The sequence below is a fragment of the Doryrhamphus excisus genome, linkage group LG5 (genome assembly GCF_037039965.1).
Source record: "Doryrhamphus excisus strain RoL-2023G ecotype Guam linkage group LG5, RoL_Dexc_Guam_v1.1, whole genome shotgun sequence".
NCBI lineage: Eukaryota > Metazoa > Chordata > Actinopteri > Syngnathiformes > Syngnathidae > Doryrhamphus > Doryrhamphus excisus.
In genome coordinates this window covers 1891222-1906470 of record NC_136361.1, presented here as the reverse complement: position 1 = coordinate 1906470, position 15249 = coordinate 1891222, and the positions used below count along the sequence as shown (strand labels likewise).

The window sequence follows — 15249 nt, the reverse complement described above, 5'->3', positions numbered from 1 at the left end:
TACTTTTCCGACATCACTTCCTGTCAATGCCAACGTAACATATTTACACACACAAGCACACTTTCTCACATTACATCCACCATATTGGGCAATAGTAGTGTAAATGTGACTATAGGGGGGCTATTTAGGTATAGAGGGCTCTAATAGCATATAAAAAACGATCAACAGTTTTTTTTATCCTCTAACCGACAACCAAATAATCACAATAATCAAGGGATTATACCACATTTAGTTTTCCATGAAATAATGCAATAATGTCCGCAAATATTTCACTGCCATTTTGTTTGTTATTCTTATTGTTCCGCCATCCAAAGCATGCATCAATATGTAGCCACATTTGTAGCATTTTTAAAGCACATTATAAATTCTACTTCAACTCATTTCCACAAGGATGAGACTATAGGGGTGTTATTTTGTGTCCAGAGGGCTCTAATAATGTTAAAAATGGCACAAAGAGAAATATTCCCCGACCAAAGAAATAACTGTGATAAACAAGGTGCTACTGTGCTGCAGTGCCGCCTTGCTTGAGACAAACGTTTGTGTTTTTATTTAGACCGATTGTTTTTTCAAGGTTGTTTTTGTTGCTTTGGAAAGAGCAATAAAACTTCAGTGTGGACAAAAGCTAAGCTGCCCAATTGAATAATTTGTAGCATGAATAGAAGACACGAGCTAGATGTTCCATTATTCACTGTTCCAAGTCCCCGATGTGGTCCAAGAGAAGATCTCAGCTCCTCAGTCGCCGTACGCTTAGCCTTTTGCTCCCCGACGCCCACTCCTCCTCCAATCTCTCCTCATCATTCTCAGGCTGCTTTCGTCGTCGCCGTAATGTTAATCCTCTTGGTCTCTCCTCTCAGATGACTTGCAGCCGATGCCTGCTGTCTATTTATACTTCTCACGTTACCACTTTTCTTCCTGGAAGGTGTCGCTATTCATCTAAAAGCGCTCTTGTAGCAAGTGTCTGTTCTTGGAGATGTTTGATGACTTCCACTACAGATGGAAAACCGATTCATCGTTTCGCAATCTGGGGTGACCAGCTGTGAGCTTCAAAGCCAAGACCACCCCCCCCCAAAAAAGGAGCAGGCTGCTTTGCTAATTAAATGCTTGACCTAATATGATCCTTTTATTTTCAGCTCCAGAGGAGTTTGTGATTTTCATGATTGCCAGATAATTTGCAGAAGCACCACTGAGGCCTTCAAAGCCAATCAACCAATTGTTGCTTTCATTGGACACTTAGTGCGAACTCCTTGTCAACTACTGCTGCAGATAACTTACTTTTGCATTATTATTATTATTATAATTATTCATTCGCTCCAGATTTCTGACAAATAAATGTAATATAAATATATTTATAAATACCACCTAAATATAGCTTTTGACATTATAGATGTAGACATACGTCATTAAAGGCTCCGATTCATGCTTGGGTGTGTTGCTGTCAATGTGGTTTTCAGAATGATTAGAGCTCTCTTGATATGAAATAGCACCCCTATAGTCATCTTTACACTCCAATTACCTAATATAATAGACATAATAAGAGAAAATAAGACGTGTGGTTGTGGGTTGCTGTTAATGTGTTCCGGTGCTAGGTCGGGGGCGAATAGGACGGGCCACAACGGTAGCCCGCGTTGAGGGTTAGTGTTCCTGTTGTGAGATCATTCAAACCTTCACTAATCAAGTCTGATGCTTGTGTGTCTTACCCAATATTTGACTGAAATTACTGACACCTACACATCACAACGTCTGAATGTGTCTTTTGGATGGCTTCTATTTGTATTCCCTTCATCGAGCCATTTTTATGCTTGGAAACGCTTTATTTCAGCAAAAAATATGCCTACTAATAATACATTACAGCCCACAGAACGTGGTAAAAAAAATCGTGGTAAAAAAATGGTGACTGTTGACTGTCACTGCTTTATTTCCCTTTTTGGTTTGTTTGTATCTTCTTTAATTGGGCATTTGCATCGTCTGTGAGGCTGCGGTGTTTGTTTTCCCTGGCAAAGTCACATTATGCTATGTTTTGTGTGAGCAATCAGTGTCAACAACACGGCGAGGAGCAGCTCTCCCGACAGCAGAACATGACGTCAATCGGCACAGGCCTCCTCGTCGTCAGCCGCATTAATGCAACACAGGCTTTGGGATTGTCTGTCGCTTCTCACGAAGGACAGAACAAATCGATACCATGTGCGACACGTACATCAGGGGGGGTTCAAACCTTTTCCAGCGAGGGCCACATCGTGAAAGATGGAGGGAAGCGACTCTGCCACTTTGATGTGCTAAGTAGTTGTATATATATTTCAAGAAAGATAAAATTGGCTTTGTCGTATCGGTGAAAACGTTTATTACCATAAACTTCACTCTTTGCTCTTTTTTTATTATTATTATTTTTTATTTATGTTGTTTTTTTGGGTTTTTTCCCAATCATTTAAACTTTCTTCAGTTTTGTTTGGTAATATCACATTATTCCCATAATTATTCCCATAATATTTGATGTTATTCCCATAATTATACATTTTTCCAAATCTAACTTAATTTGGTTTCTCATAAAATTAGAATAAATATTTTCTTTAATATTTCAACTACTCTATGCTACTAAAGGCTACATTATTTTTTCCCATGTGAATTTTTGGTTAAATTTGACATTCTTGCAAACTGCTGATCTTTCCACTTTGCTTTGTTGTTTAGTTTATTTTTTAAATGCTATTTTTAGAATATGCTACTAAAATGATTGCATTGCACGGGCGTACTCACCAGGGCGCAGTACGTCTCGGGCGGATCTCCGCAGGTGATATTGGGCGGATCCAGCGTCACCTTCAGGTACTGGGTCATGTCAGCCGCCTCCGGTTGGCAGGCCATGTAGTCCCAGGTGAGGCCTTCATCCGAGTAGACCTGGGACTTGCACACGTCGTAGTGGCCCCACGCCGCAGGGTAGTGCTGCATGGCCGCTTGGCAAACCCCCGTCCACAACGCCTGCAGCGTCAACGCCAAATACAGATGCATGACTGCTCCTCTCTCTTAGCGCCTTCCCGGGATCTGGATCTCCTCCCTGGGATCTGGATCTCCTTATCAAGACTTACGAACAACGGCCGTCTCTTCTTCCACTGACAGCAACTTATTCAACGGAAGCAGGGAGACATGCCTTCCAGGTGATGTGAAAGCTGCTTTAAAGGTGTCTTTGTCTACTACTGCTGTCTCTCTAAGGTTAGCAGCCCATTGAGGAGAGGACAAGATGGAGGGAGGATGGTGGGAAAAAAGGGGGGGGGGGCAAATGGGAGATAGCCCTTTGACGTGTTGATAAGACAAGGTGTGACAGGTTTCCTCAGCTTGTCTGGCTGTCAGTCATTGTGCTCGTCCTGTGAGGCAATCTGTGGACAAATAAACACAGAAGGGCGGATGAATACGGCGCCAGGACGGGGGTGTCCAAAGTGCACCCCGGGGGTCATTTGGGGCCCATGACTGTTTTTTTAAAGCCCAGGGCACATTCTATATAACAAGAAGAGTATAAATACAACAGCAGTGGGGAAATGTAGGCATTTAGAGTAGTTACTAAGGAACTAAGGAAGACCTCATGACTATGGCACATGCATTTAGAGTAGTTACTGAGGAACTAAGGAAGACCTTGTGACTATGGCACATGCATTTAGTGTAGTTACTGAGGAATTAAAAAAACCTTGTGACTAAGGCACAGACATTTAGAGTAGTTACTGAGGAACTAAGGAAGACCTCATGACTAAGGCACGTGCATTTAGAGTAGTTACTGAGGAACTAAGGAATACCTCATGACTAAGGCACATGCATTTAGAGTAGTTACTGAGGAACTAAGAAAGACCTCATGACTAAGGCACAGCCATTTAGAGTAGTTACTGAGGAACTAAGGAAGACCTCATGACTAAGGCACAGCCATTTAGAGTAGTTGCTGAGGAACTAAGGAAGACCTCATGACTAAGGCACAGCCATTTAGAGTAGTTACTGAGGAACTAAAGGAGACCTCATGACTAAGGCCCATGCATTTAGAGTAGTTGCTAAGGAACTAAGGAAGACCTCATGACTAAGATACAGACATTTAGAGTAGTGACTGAGGAAACAAGGAAGAACTCATGACTAAGGCACAGACATTTAGAGTAGTTACTGAGCAGTAAAATGAGCAGTAATGTTCCAAGAATAAAATCAAAATATGAAGAGAATAAAGTGTAATTCCAACAAGGAGAGCATGGGTTCTATGGGATGGATACTGTTCAAGCTGTACACTGACTACTTTACAAGGTGTCAAAGTGTCTTTCTTCTGTCTTGTCCCAGGAAATGATGACATGTTTGAAGAAATGACAACGGTGGATTCACCTTTTCAAAATGTAATTTATAAATATGACACATAAGTACATAATGTATAGGCTTTATGGGATGGGAACCACGGTACTGTACTACCACAGGGAGGTTTTTTCCCGCCTCCAAACAGCAGCCTGACTGCTGGTGATTGATGGAGATGCGAGCTAACAGCTTGAGTGTCAGACGGCGTAGCCTGGTTTAATCGTTCACACCAGTCAGCTGGCGAAGCGATCAATCGGAATCCTCGTGGTCTGGTCGCAGTCAGCTTGACTAACAACGCATCCATCCATCCATCCATCCATCCATCCATCCCTCCATCCAAAAAAACAGTACAGTTAGCAGCAATATGCCATATCTACCGTTAGCGCTGACGAGGCTAGCTTGCTGTATATTTCTAAGTGAAAGAGGCTAATCATTGGAAAGGAAAAAAGGGTCAAGTTGTCAAGATGCTTTAGAGGCGGAGTGAAGAGAGTAAGAAACCCCTGAAATGTAAAACGTAAGAAAACGTGCACGGGCGAGAAGTCAGCAGGTTAGAAAGCAGCCAATTATGACAGGAAGTGTTGGCACTGAGCTCCATGTTCCCATTAGGAGATGCAGCACAGCGTTTCCGTGTTCAGGCCCACACTAAAGAGCTGCCTGGGAAGGGGACTCCACGGGTGACAATGTGTGTATGACACCTCTGGATGAAGAAAGGTTACAGTCATGTACAAACACTTGCTGGAGAGGAGCTTGGATGAGTAAGCACAGCTGGAGATCTGTATGTCGCTCCTGCTACCTTTGTTTTCATGGGGATCCATATGTGGGAATGGGCATTTCTGGACATACATTTAGAGTAGTTACTGAGGAACTAAGGGAGACCTCATGACATACTGTACGCCTGGATCAATTGTAGATGAGTACATACAGTATGGGCTCACTTTACAGCAAGGTACACAAAAGTACAGTAGTTACTGAGGAACCAAGGGAGACCTCATGACTAAGGCACAGACATTTAGAGTGGTTACTGAGAAACTAAGGGAGACCTTATGACTAAGGCGCATACATTTAGAGTCATTTCTGATGAACCAAGGAAGAACTCTTGACTATGGCACAGGCACATGCATTTAGAGTAGTTACTCAGGAACTAAGGGAGACCTCATGACTAAGGCAAAGACATTTAGAGGAGTTACTGAGGAACCAAGAAAGACCCCATGACTAAGGCACATTCATTTAGAGTAGTTATTGAGGAACCAAGGAAGACCTGATGACTAAGGCAAAGACATTTAGAGTAGTTACTGAGGAGCCAAGGAAGACCTGATGACTAATGCACAGACATTTAGAGTAGTTACTTAGGAACTAAAGAAGACCTCATGACTAAGGCACATGCATTTAGAGTAGTTACTCAGGAACTAAGGGAGACCTCATGACTAAGGCAAATACATTTAGAGTAGTTACTGAGGAACCAATGAAGACCTCATGACTAAGGCCCATAAATTTAGAGTAGTTATTGAGGAACCAAGGAATACCTCATGACTAAGGCAAAGACATTTAGAGTAGTTACTGAGGAACCAAGGAATACCTCATGACTAAGGCAAAGACATTTAGAGTAGTTACTGAGGAACTAAAGAAGACCTCATGACTAAGGCAAAGACATTTAGAGTAGTTACTGAGGAACCAAGGGAGACCTCATGACTAAGGCACAGACATTTAGAGTGGTTACTGAGAAACTAAGGGAGACCTTATGACTAAGGCGCATACATTTAGAGTCATTTCTGATGAACCAAGGAAGAACTCTTGACTATGGCACAGGCACATGCATTTAGAGTAGTTACTAAGGAAGACCTCGTGGCAAAGGCCCATGCATTTAGAGTAGTTACTCAGGAACTAAGGGAGACCTCATGACTAAGGCAAAGACATTTAGAGGAGTTACTGAGGAACCAAGAAAGACCCCATGACTAAGGCACATTCATTTAGAGTAGTTATTGAGGAACCAAGGAAGACCTGATGACTAAGGCAAAGACATTTAGAGTAGTTACTGAGGAGCCAAGGAAGACCTGATGACTAATGCACAGACATTTAGAGTAGTTACTTAGGAACTAAAGAAGACCTCATGACTAAGGCACATGCATTTAGAGTAGTTACTCAGGAACTAAGGGAGACCTCATGACTAAGGCAAATACATTTAGAGTAGTTACTGAGGAACCAATGAAGACCTCAGGACTAAGGCAAAGACATTTAGAGTAGTTACTGGGGAACCAAGAAAGACCTCATGACTAAGGCCCATAAATTTAGAGTAGTTATTGAGGAACCAAGGAATACCTCATGACTAAGGCAAAGACATTTAGAGTAGTTACTGAGGAACTAAAGAAGACCTCATGACTAAGGCAAAGACATTTAGAGTAGTTACTGAGGAACCAAGGAAGACCTCATGACTAAGGCAAAGACATTTAGAGTAGTTACTGAGGAACCAAGGAAGACCTGATGACTAAGGCACAGACATTTAGAGTAGTTACTGAGGAACCAAGGAATACCTCATGACTAAGGCAAAGACATTTAGAGTAGTTACTGAGGAACCAAGGAAGACCTCATGACTAAGGCACAGACATTTAGAGTAGTTACTGAGGAACTAAATGTAATTGAATGCCCAAGAGGAAGCTGATCATGCGTACAGTATTTATCTGTGCAAGCATCCGCTGGTGCCCGTCATGCCAGGAGTCCCTGGGGGCGGGACTTGAGAAGAATACGCTCTCCATTGGTCAGGTGAATTGTGGTCCAAGGTCCAAAGGTAGCGAGCTGGGATGTGGCGGACATGCTAACAGTTACAATTAAACCAATTAGTCACACCCAAGAATTTCAAAGCAATCAATAAGGACGAGCTCAGCGCAAACTAAGCTGGAATGATGAAGGTAAGCGCTGATAGCAGGGATGTTTCCCCACCTTTTTATTTTTAATTTCACGCATTTTATGCACTTTCAAGGGCGATTTCTGACACGGCTTCCGTCCTGCCTCTTTTACTTTCATCTTCCCTGCCTCTTCCTGTTTCATATTCCCCACCAGTGCTTTGTTAAAAAGGAGGGAAACAAGAAGACAGGAGAGGGAAGGGCAGAGGGAGCGAGGGCAGACAGTCGGAGGTAGATAAAAGATAGATCAGGATGGAAGCTTCCCTTTTGTATGCTGACGACATAACTCATCCTGCCTGTAAATAAGCTGCCAATAAGGGCGCCGTCCTCAGAAATGCAAAGTGGGGCCCTGCAAACATGACAGCCTCGGGCGGGAACGCATCCCACCTTTCCGCTTCTGAAAATGTCGGCGCCTACGACCGGCCGGCTTATCAACTTTTAATCGTGTCGGCCGATGGCGAATAGGCGGACTGCTGACGGCTGTTTAAGTGCCGGAGAAGTCCACCCGGTAGACTGGGGGGGGGGGGCAGTCCCCTGCCTGCTATTCATCAAGTCTTCAATTTGATACCATCAAGAACTGAAAAGTACAAAAACCCAAAATCCATTTTTCACCTAAGATTTGTGCTTGAATACGACCTATTATTAGTTCTAATATATATTATGTCCACCATATTGGGTAAAAGCGGTGTAAAGGTGACTATAGGGGTGTTATTTCATGTCTGGAAGGCTCTAATGTAAAAAACCATGAGTTACTATATTGCCTCATTGGCTTTAATTCACATCTTAGTTTTTTTTTTAACAATTTCCTGACATTTTTATGATGCTTATTAGCCAATAATTAAAAGCCACAACTCTTCTGATGAAGTCAGTCGGTGCTGTGTTGGGTTGCAAGGTCCAGTACCAGGATGCGGCTCAGCTAGCGGGGCAGGTCTGAGCCGGCCTTTGAAGGCAATCAATGCGTGACTTCTAAGGATGCGCTTAGCTTGCCCCCACCCGCTCCATCTGCCACAATACTCTATCAGTGTTTTTTCATCCCAAACACTCCCCCCCCCCCGGCCCCCCCCTGAGCGTGCAACTCTGACACATGCACCCTGTTTGTGCAGGAGCAGCACTTTTGACAGGCCGAGTGCGGCCGTGCGGCCCCCGACTTTGAGTCGAGAGCCCTCGGGCGTCAGTTACTTCGGCGTGGAGGCACCCAATGAAAAGGGCGAAACAAGATCACGCCTCAGCCGCCCTCCCTCCTCGCCTCGCCTCGCCACCAAGCATGGCTCTCTTTGCGACACTGGAACACCTAATGCATTATTAAAGGCACTTTTTTTCCTAAAAGGCCGCATGCACATTACTCTAACCGCAGTGACATGCCTGGATACTCAAATATGTCCACTTTAGCTGCAAAGAAGATGCTCACTGAGGTCGCTTGTGCAGGAAATACTGCATGGAAAAGGCAGAAATGAGGCGGAGGCAGGCATGCATTGTATGAATATGAATATGAATATGAATACATTGTTTCACACTGACACCATAGTCCTGCATTCCGTTATGACTTCCAGACTTAGTATAGTCAGCTTTTGGCCACTGGGGTGTGATGGCTTGTGATGGCTTATGACGGGTGTCCAAGGTGTGGCTCAGGGGCCATTTACAGCTCAGAGCTGTTTTTCCTCATTGGCCCGCTGGACATTCTAATAATATAATTTAACAAAACAAACAGTAAAAATAGAAATAGCAGCAATTTTGCAAGAAAGTCAAAATATTAAGAGGAAAAAGTGGTACTGGTAATCTAACCTAAAGCAGCAATTTTACAACAGAATATAATGAAAAAAATATATTTTTAGCGACATAACATGACATAATATTAAAAAATGACTATTTTATAAGAAAACAAAAATAATTTTTGTTGGAAATTTAGGTGGTGGAAAAAGTGACAATGTTATTAGAATAAATTCAAATTATTATGGAAATAAATTCACAATTAGAAAATAGAAATGAAATGTTAAAAAAAATTATATATATATCACTCTTCTAAAGAAAACAAAATAAAGTTGTCAATTGTGGACAATTAAGTTTATGAACAAGTTATAACAAAGTAAAAAATATTATGAGAATTATTTAAAATGTTGAAATATATTTTGGGGGGGAAACAGCAAAACTGGGAAAAAGACCAAAGCTGCACGAAGCTTTTTCACCGATATCACAACGCTAAGATTATCTTGAAATGAATATAAGTTCTTCGCACATACTGAACATGTGTTGCTTTCCCAAGTATCAACAATGGCCAAGTTGCATTCCTTCATTTTTACCAACGTAGCCTTCGCACGAAAAGGTTTCGACACCCCTGACCAAGAGCCGGGGTCCATCCATCCACCTGAAAGATGACTGGAGCATCCAAGAACACAAAGCCATGTTTGACTTCGGTAATACCATCAGGCTCACACGTCTTCCACCCCATTGTGGCTCATTTAAGGGAACTTCAAGGCATGTGCTAAAAAGTGCACCAGGGGAGGTCTAACTGTAATAGGCAGCTCATTTAATGACAAATTAATGTCAAAGCAATTGGCCTGCAGCAGGAGACAAACGCAATTAGGCTTGATAGATGACAAAAACCACCTCGACTTCCACAAGGGGGCGCCTTTAAATAAAGTGAAGCGAGCACTTGGACACAGAAAGAAAGAGAATAAGAAAACTGAAGCAGGATGAGGAAGATTAAGAAAAGTACGCATGAAGAAAAGAAAAACACACGCACGCAGGCAAAAAGTTCAAGCACTTACAAATATGGAGGTCCAACTCACGCACATGTGCTCCAAGGTCCAAGTCCCTCGCTCAACAAGTTCCGAGCAGCAGCAGAATGATCATGAATGGGGAATGAAGCGTTTTAAGACGCGCTCTTGCAAGAGCCGGAATGTGATGAGTGCGCACGTCAGTCTCAGAGGACTCGCAGCGCGCACCATTGCTCTGCCTGGAGGATCAAGAGGATTGTCCTGCCACAGGAAAACTCATGACCGGTGCAGCGCCGTGCGTCACGCACACCGGAGCCTTTCTGGACAGGAGCCCCGGCGCCAAAGTGTCCATCATAGTCCTCGTCCAAGTGTCGGGGTGGAACACGTTCGGGCGGCACTGGAGAAACTTCCGATATTCCCAAAGACGCCCTCCTCCCTCCTGGACTCGGACAACGCGCTAGAAAGACTGGAATCCGTCCGGAGTCCCTCCACTCGCAGACTACGTCCGTCGTGTGCGCGTCCCCATGTGAGAGGCGCAGCTCCGATTGGGAGGATGCGATCGCAGAGACGCGCAGCTTTGCGCACCTATCTATGGGTGGTCTCCTCACTCTGCTGCCACCCCCTTCTTCACCTCGCCATCCGTCCCTCCCCACCCAGGCGTGCATCCACCCACACGCACGCACAGCATCCTCTTTTGGGACCCGGCGTGCAATAAAAGAAGAAGCCCAAGTCACATGATCACCTCCAAGAATGAATCCATTTAACACTTAAGATGCGAAATTCACCGTTTAAATGGCATACTTGCACAAATCAAATCAAAATATCTTCATTTACTCGGCTCCAAATGGCTACAAAGGAGTTTCGTGGGGTTCATTTTAAACGTACTTTAACGCATAACTCCAGCATTATAATGCAAAACTATTTTCTCAAGCTGCTTCAAAAAGTTTCACCAGAAAATATTGCTCAAATCTGATTTAAATATCTTTTTAATTTAATTTATCATTACATGTGCAATGCCAGGGGTCTTAAAGGTGCCGAAACGTGCAAATAATGCAAGAATATTTTGAAAAAATATCACCATAATGTGTTTTTATAGGCAATTCTTTTGTATTTTCCTTGTTTTGTTCCACCCTTATAGAGAAAACGCTTGCAAAGTTGATCAGCACCCACCAAACGGATGAATAACTGGGTGGGGGGGAATGAGCTCGAAGCCTCTCACCTTGGTCTCAGAGCCCCGGAGAGAGCCGGCCATGTCGCCTGTTGCAGCCTCCTCCATCCGCTCTAAGACGGGACATCTCAGCCCGGTGCCACCGGTGGGTGTCACCTACGGAGAAGCGGCGGCCACACGGGACGCAAATAAAAGATATTTCAGGGTCCCACACGCTGTGCAATTGTTGAAAAGTTTGCAAAAACGCACAGCCTGATAGATGCAAAGAGTCCAAGTGCGTGAGGAGGGGGGGTTGGGGGGTTGGGGGGGGGGGGGAGGAGAGAGAGAGCAGAGTGGCTGCACAGACATTGTGAGCCTCTGACAGCTCAAGTTTATTTCTTTGCAGACAGCAGCTGCTGGGAGCCACCACCTTGAACTGCACTTGTTTTATTCATCAAAGATGTCTCAGCATCGGCGTGTCACACGTTTGGATAAAACAAGGAATATGTGACACTCCCCCCCCCCCCCTCCCTGCAATATCAGCCTGTACCATATGCAAAGCCAAATCAAATACAGCATCTTAAGGAGCCGGGGTGTGTGGGGAAGTTTGAAGAAGGCACAAAAAGTCTGTCAAATGTGGGAAAATAATGTGGAAAAGTCAAGGAAAGTAGGGTGTAAATATAAGACGACCCTGAATATACAACGCCTACAAATGTTTGTGTCGAGCCCATACCCAGGAAATACAACCTTATCACCCTTACACATACTTTTGTTTGGACATTTTCCCACTTTTTTGATGATTTGTATCAACACATTCATTGGTGAACAATGTCACTATATTTAATACAACAATATATGTCGATGTATAAATACAATCACTTGAGCGTCATTCATATTCTTTGGCTTTTTGTCAACAAAGCTAAGGACACATGCATTTAATATTCTAATATAACATCATAACAGTAGCCGTCTTAGGGATTATTGTGCCTGTGTGATCCTCAAAACCTGCAATAAAAGTCTGGTGTTTGTGTGTCTCACCCAACTTTACAATAACATTAAACATTTAAGTGGGTCGCAACTTAATGACCATAAGAAAAACGGGTGTCCCAAGTTGAAACCATATGAGAACTCTTGTTCCGATTGCGGTTTGGAAAGACTTACCGCAAAAACACTGCCCAGAGGTCCTCCGTAGCAGGTGCCCCCAACCATTGTGCCAAACCCGGTACCAGTCTGTGGGTGGTCCAAAACCTAAAAAAAACACTTTATTAGTCGAGGTTAGAGTCATCTTGTCTGTAAAACAAATCCTCCACATGCTTATCACCTGATTCAAATGGCCTTGGGTCGGATCACTGTCTTCATTAGAGCCATCTAGACATGAAATAGCACCCCTATAGTCGCCTTTACACTCATAATACCAATATACATATATATGCATTTTCTACCGCTTATCCTCAGGAGGGTCGTGGGGGTGCTGGAGCCTATCCCAGCTGTTTTGGGGTGAGTGAGCCATTTTTATGCAATAAAACGCTGAAGTTAGGCAAAACAATAATTTGCAGCACTGCAGTTTGCCGCCACCATCACCAGCATTTAGACGCAATTAAAAAGTTGAAATGAAGTGTCGTACAAATCAGCAGAAACAATGGGAGTCTGAGCAAGCAAAGCACAGAAGAAATGTGCCATCAAAAGGCCTCGGAGGTAAACTGATGCCAGATGTTGACTTTTGCACCTTTGTGAGCGGTTCCAGTGTGTAAAATACGGAACATCCAGAGGAGAATAGTCTGCAAAACGTGACGGCAATTAATCCCTGCCATGGATGGCAGCTGTAAAGCACACAAGCATGATGGTGGTTAGTTCATCATTGTTGGACTCGTCAAGGGTGGAACTGTGGAGACAGCTCTCCATGCAGCTCTCTCTCTCTCTCTCTCTCGCCCGCTCGCTCGTCGTCTCTTAGCCCAAGGGCAGCTCGCCTGTCACGATGAACCTCTTTTTTTCTAATTCACTGTGTGACAAGAGAGAGGAGCATGGTGGCAAACTAACAAAGAGCCATTTAAGTACAGCCTAAAAAAGCAGTCTGATATGCAAACTGCGGTTGCGGGTATTCCACGGACCGTTCAAGGGTGTTTTTTACATTTTAATTTATTAAAACTACCAATATCAACGTGGATCAAGACATGCACGTCTATGGAACCAATCTTGTTGGTGTCAGTTGGTGGTTTTTAACTGGTTTGGCCGAGGCATCCGCCATCACCCCTTAATGACAAGTACTGAATAGCATTGTAGCACCGTACAACTTTTGTACGGTAAAAATAGATATATTACAAATTAAACCCAACGCTTGAAGTAGGCGTTAGAATACCCCTTTGACCGTAATGAGGATAAGCAGTATAGAAAATGGATGCCGAGGTGGAGGGACGCTGCTGTAGGTGACGCCAAGCTGGTAACCCCACCGGGCCATTGGTGAAAGTCCCTCGCCCTTCCACGGAGGCGCCAAAGTAGCGAACGGGGCCAGTCTCTACGCTTATCAACCTCGGCTCCAATCTGCTGCAAGCAGACCTCCGCTGCTTATCCAATCCCGCCCGGTGTTTCTAAGCCCATGCACCAGCTCCCCTAAATTGAAATATCATATTAACTTCTAAAACAATACCTGAAAAGAATTACATGGAGGCATAATCCAAAAAGTGCATGATTGAAAAAGGATTAGAGGGCAGACCGGGAGGAGGGGGCTCACAGTGTTTGGTAGATTGTAGGAGAACTGATTGTGGATTCCGTGGGGGTCCGTGGTGCACAGAGTGCTTCCGTCCGTGGCGTGTCTCGGCGCTTTAAAGCAGGTGCCTCGTAAAAGACATCACCTATGTCGGCTGAGATGGCCAGTCAAAATAAAACAAAAAAAAAAACAAAGGCCCATGCGGTGGGCACGCTCAGTTCCGGCGGCTAATGGTAATGATGACAAATTGTCTCCCCCGCTTGGCCCCCCCGCCCCCCAGAGAAATGAAGCCCACCTCTTCGGAGGCTGCTGTGCCAAATTAGCTTTTGTCAATATCGCCGTCTTCATTTGTGAGCTCAGGATGTGCTGACAGAAATATCGCTTACTGTAACCGACGGCGGGAATTGAATCCCATTGGCTTCTGTGCGTGCTGTCATTAGCATACCAGGATGAATGAGTGGCCGTGATTAGACACCGCGCCGCCAGGCAGGTTTCAGCGGGGGATCGAGAAACAAGCTGCTGGAAAAAACATGTTCAATCATTTGTTAGCCGTTTTTCCACAAATGGCGGAAGTCGGAATCCATTCATTGGAAAAGTGACATCCGTTCCATACTAGCATTTATTGACACAATTCAACAAATACTAGAATAAACAAATACAATTAGTATTACAAAATTATATTTATGACAAATTTTCATTATTCTTAAGGTTTTTGTTGGTTATTGTTATCATTTGTTATGACACCCAGCTAAATCAAACTTTTGGAACAATAAATGAAGACACTGAAAATTTGACTTTTAACAACGACTGGACTATCAAATATCAGTCATCAATATCATAATATTGACTTTGTCGAGAGAAATTCCAGCAATGTAATTGAGTAATAAATGACATCCAAAAATGCAAAGTTGATGTAATAAACCCTTACAGGAATATTTTAAAAGTCCAAATTGGCCTAAAGTGGAAACGCAGGACTTTGATCAACGGCATAATTGTTGTTGGACACGTTGCCGTTCCATCAATGAGAAACCTTGAAAACAATCTGCATGTCTCAGACGGTATAGTAAACACAAACGTGCCTCACAGCAGGCTGACAACTCAAGGACAAAACCACTTCCGAGCCGTCAACACTGAAATTCCTGACCTTAGCTTGCGTCTTTACTGAAATAACAATAACATTCTATGGAAATGAAGACTTTTCAAGAAGTTTTGTATCTTTTTCCTGCTTGTGATCACTTTAACCAAACAAGAGCAACAAAAAATGAGCAGCAAAAAAGTTGAAGTAGTTTGCAATGACAGAAACATGTGTGGTAACTTTTTTTGGGTTATAGTAAAATAAATGACAGGAGGACTAATTTGTGTTTGCTTCGTATTGATTTGGCAAGAATGTTGAGTTATTTGGTTGGGATGGTGATGTTGAGCAAAAGGAAGTTCACTCTTAGCAGCCATTTGGGGTTATGCTGACCAAATAGTCTCGTTATGCAA

At 43.6% G+C, this 15249-nt stretch overlaps 1 protein-coding gene across 9 annotated transcripts in view; it reads right to left on the bottom strand.

Annotated features, from left to right (window-relative positions):
- ntng1a (netrin g1a) overlaps nt 1-12310 on the bottom strand; it is a 70796-nt gene extending 58486 nt beyond the window's left edge. For 8 of the 9 annotated variants that reach the window (XM_078790563.1, XM_058059928.2, XM_058059930.2 and 5 more), the window contains exons 1-2: nt 9965-10511; nt 2749-3362 (exon numbers count right to left, since the gene is read on the bottom strand). In XM_078790563.1, the coding sequence (XP_078646689.1) occupies nt 2749-2997 (249 nt within the window). In that variant the 5' untranslated portion in view covers nt 2998-3362; nt 9965-10511. Of the gene's footprint in view, nt 1-2748; nt 3363-9964; nt 10512-11132; nt 11238-12221 lie in introns of those variants that run through there. The other variant, XM_078790564.1, reaches the window with a different exon arrangement.
- Between the last annotated feature and the right edge of the window lie 2939 nt (nt 12311-15249).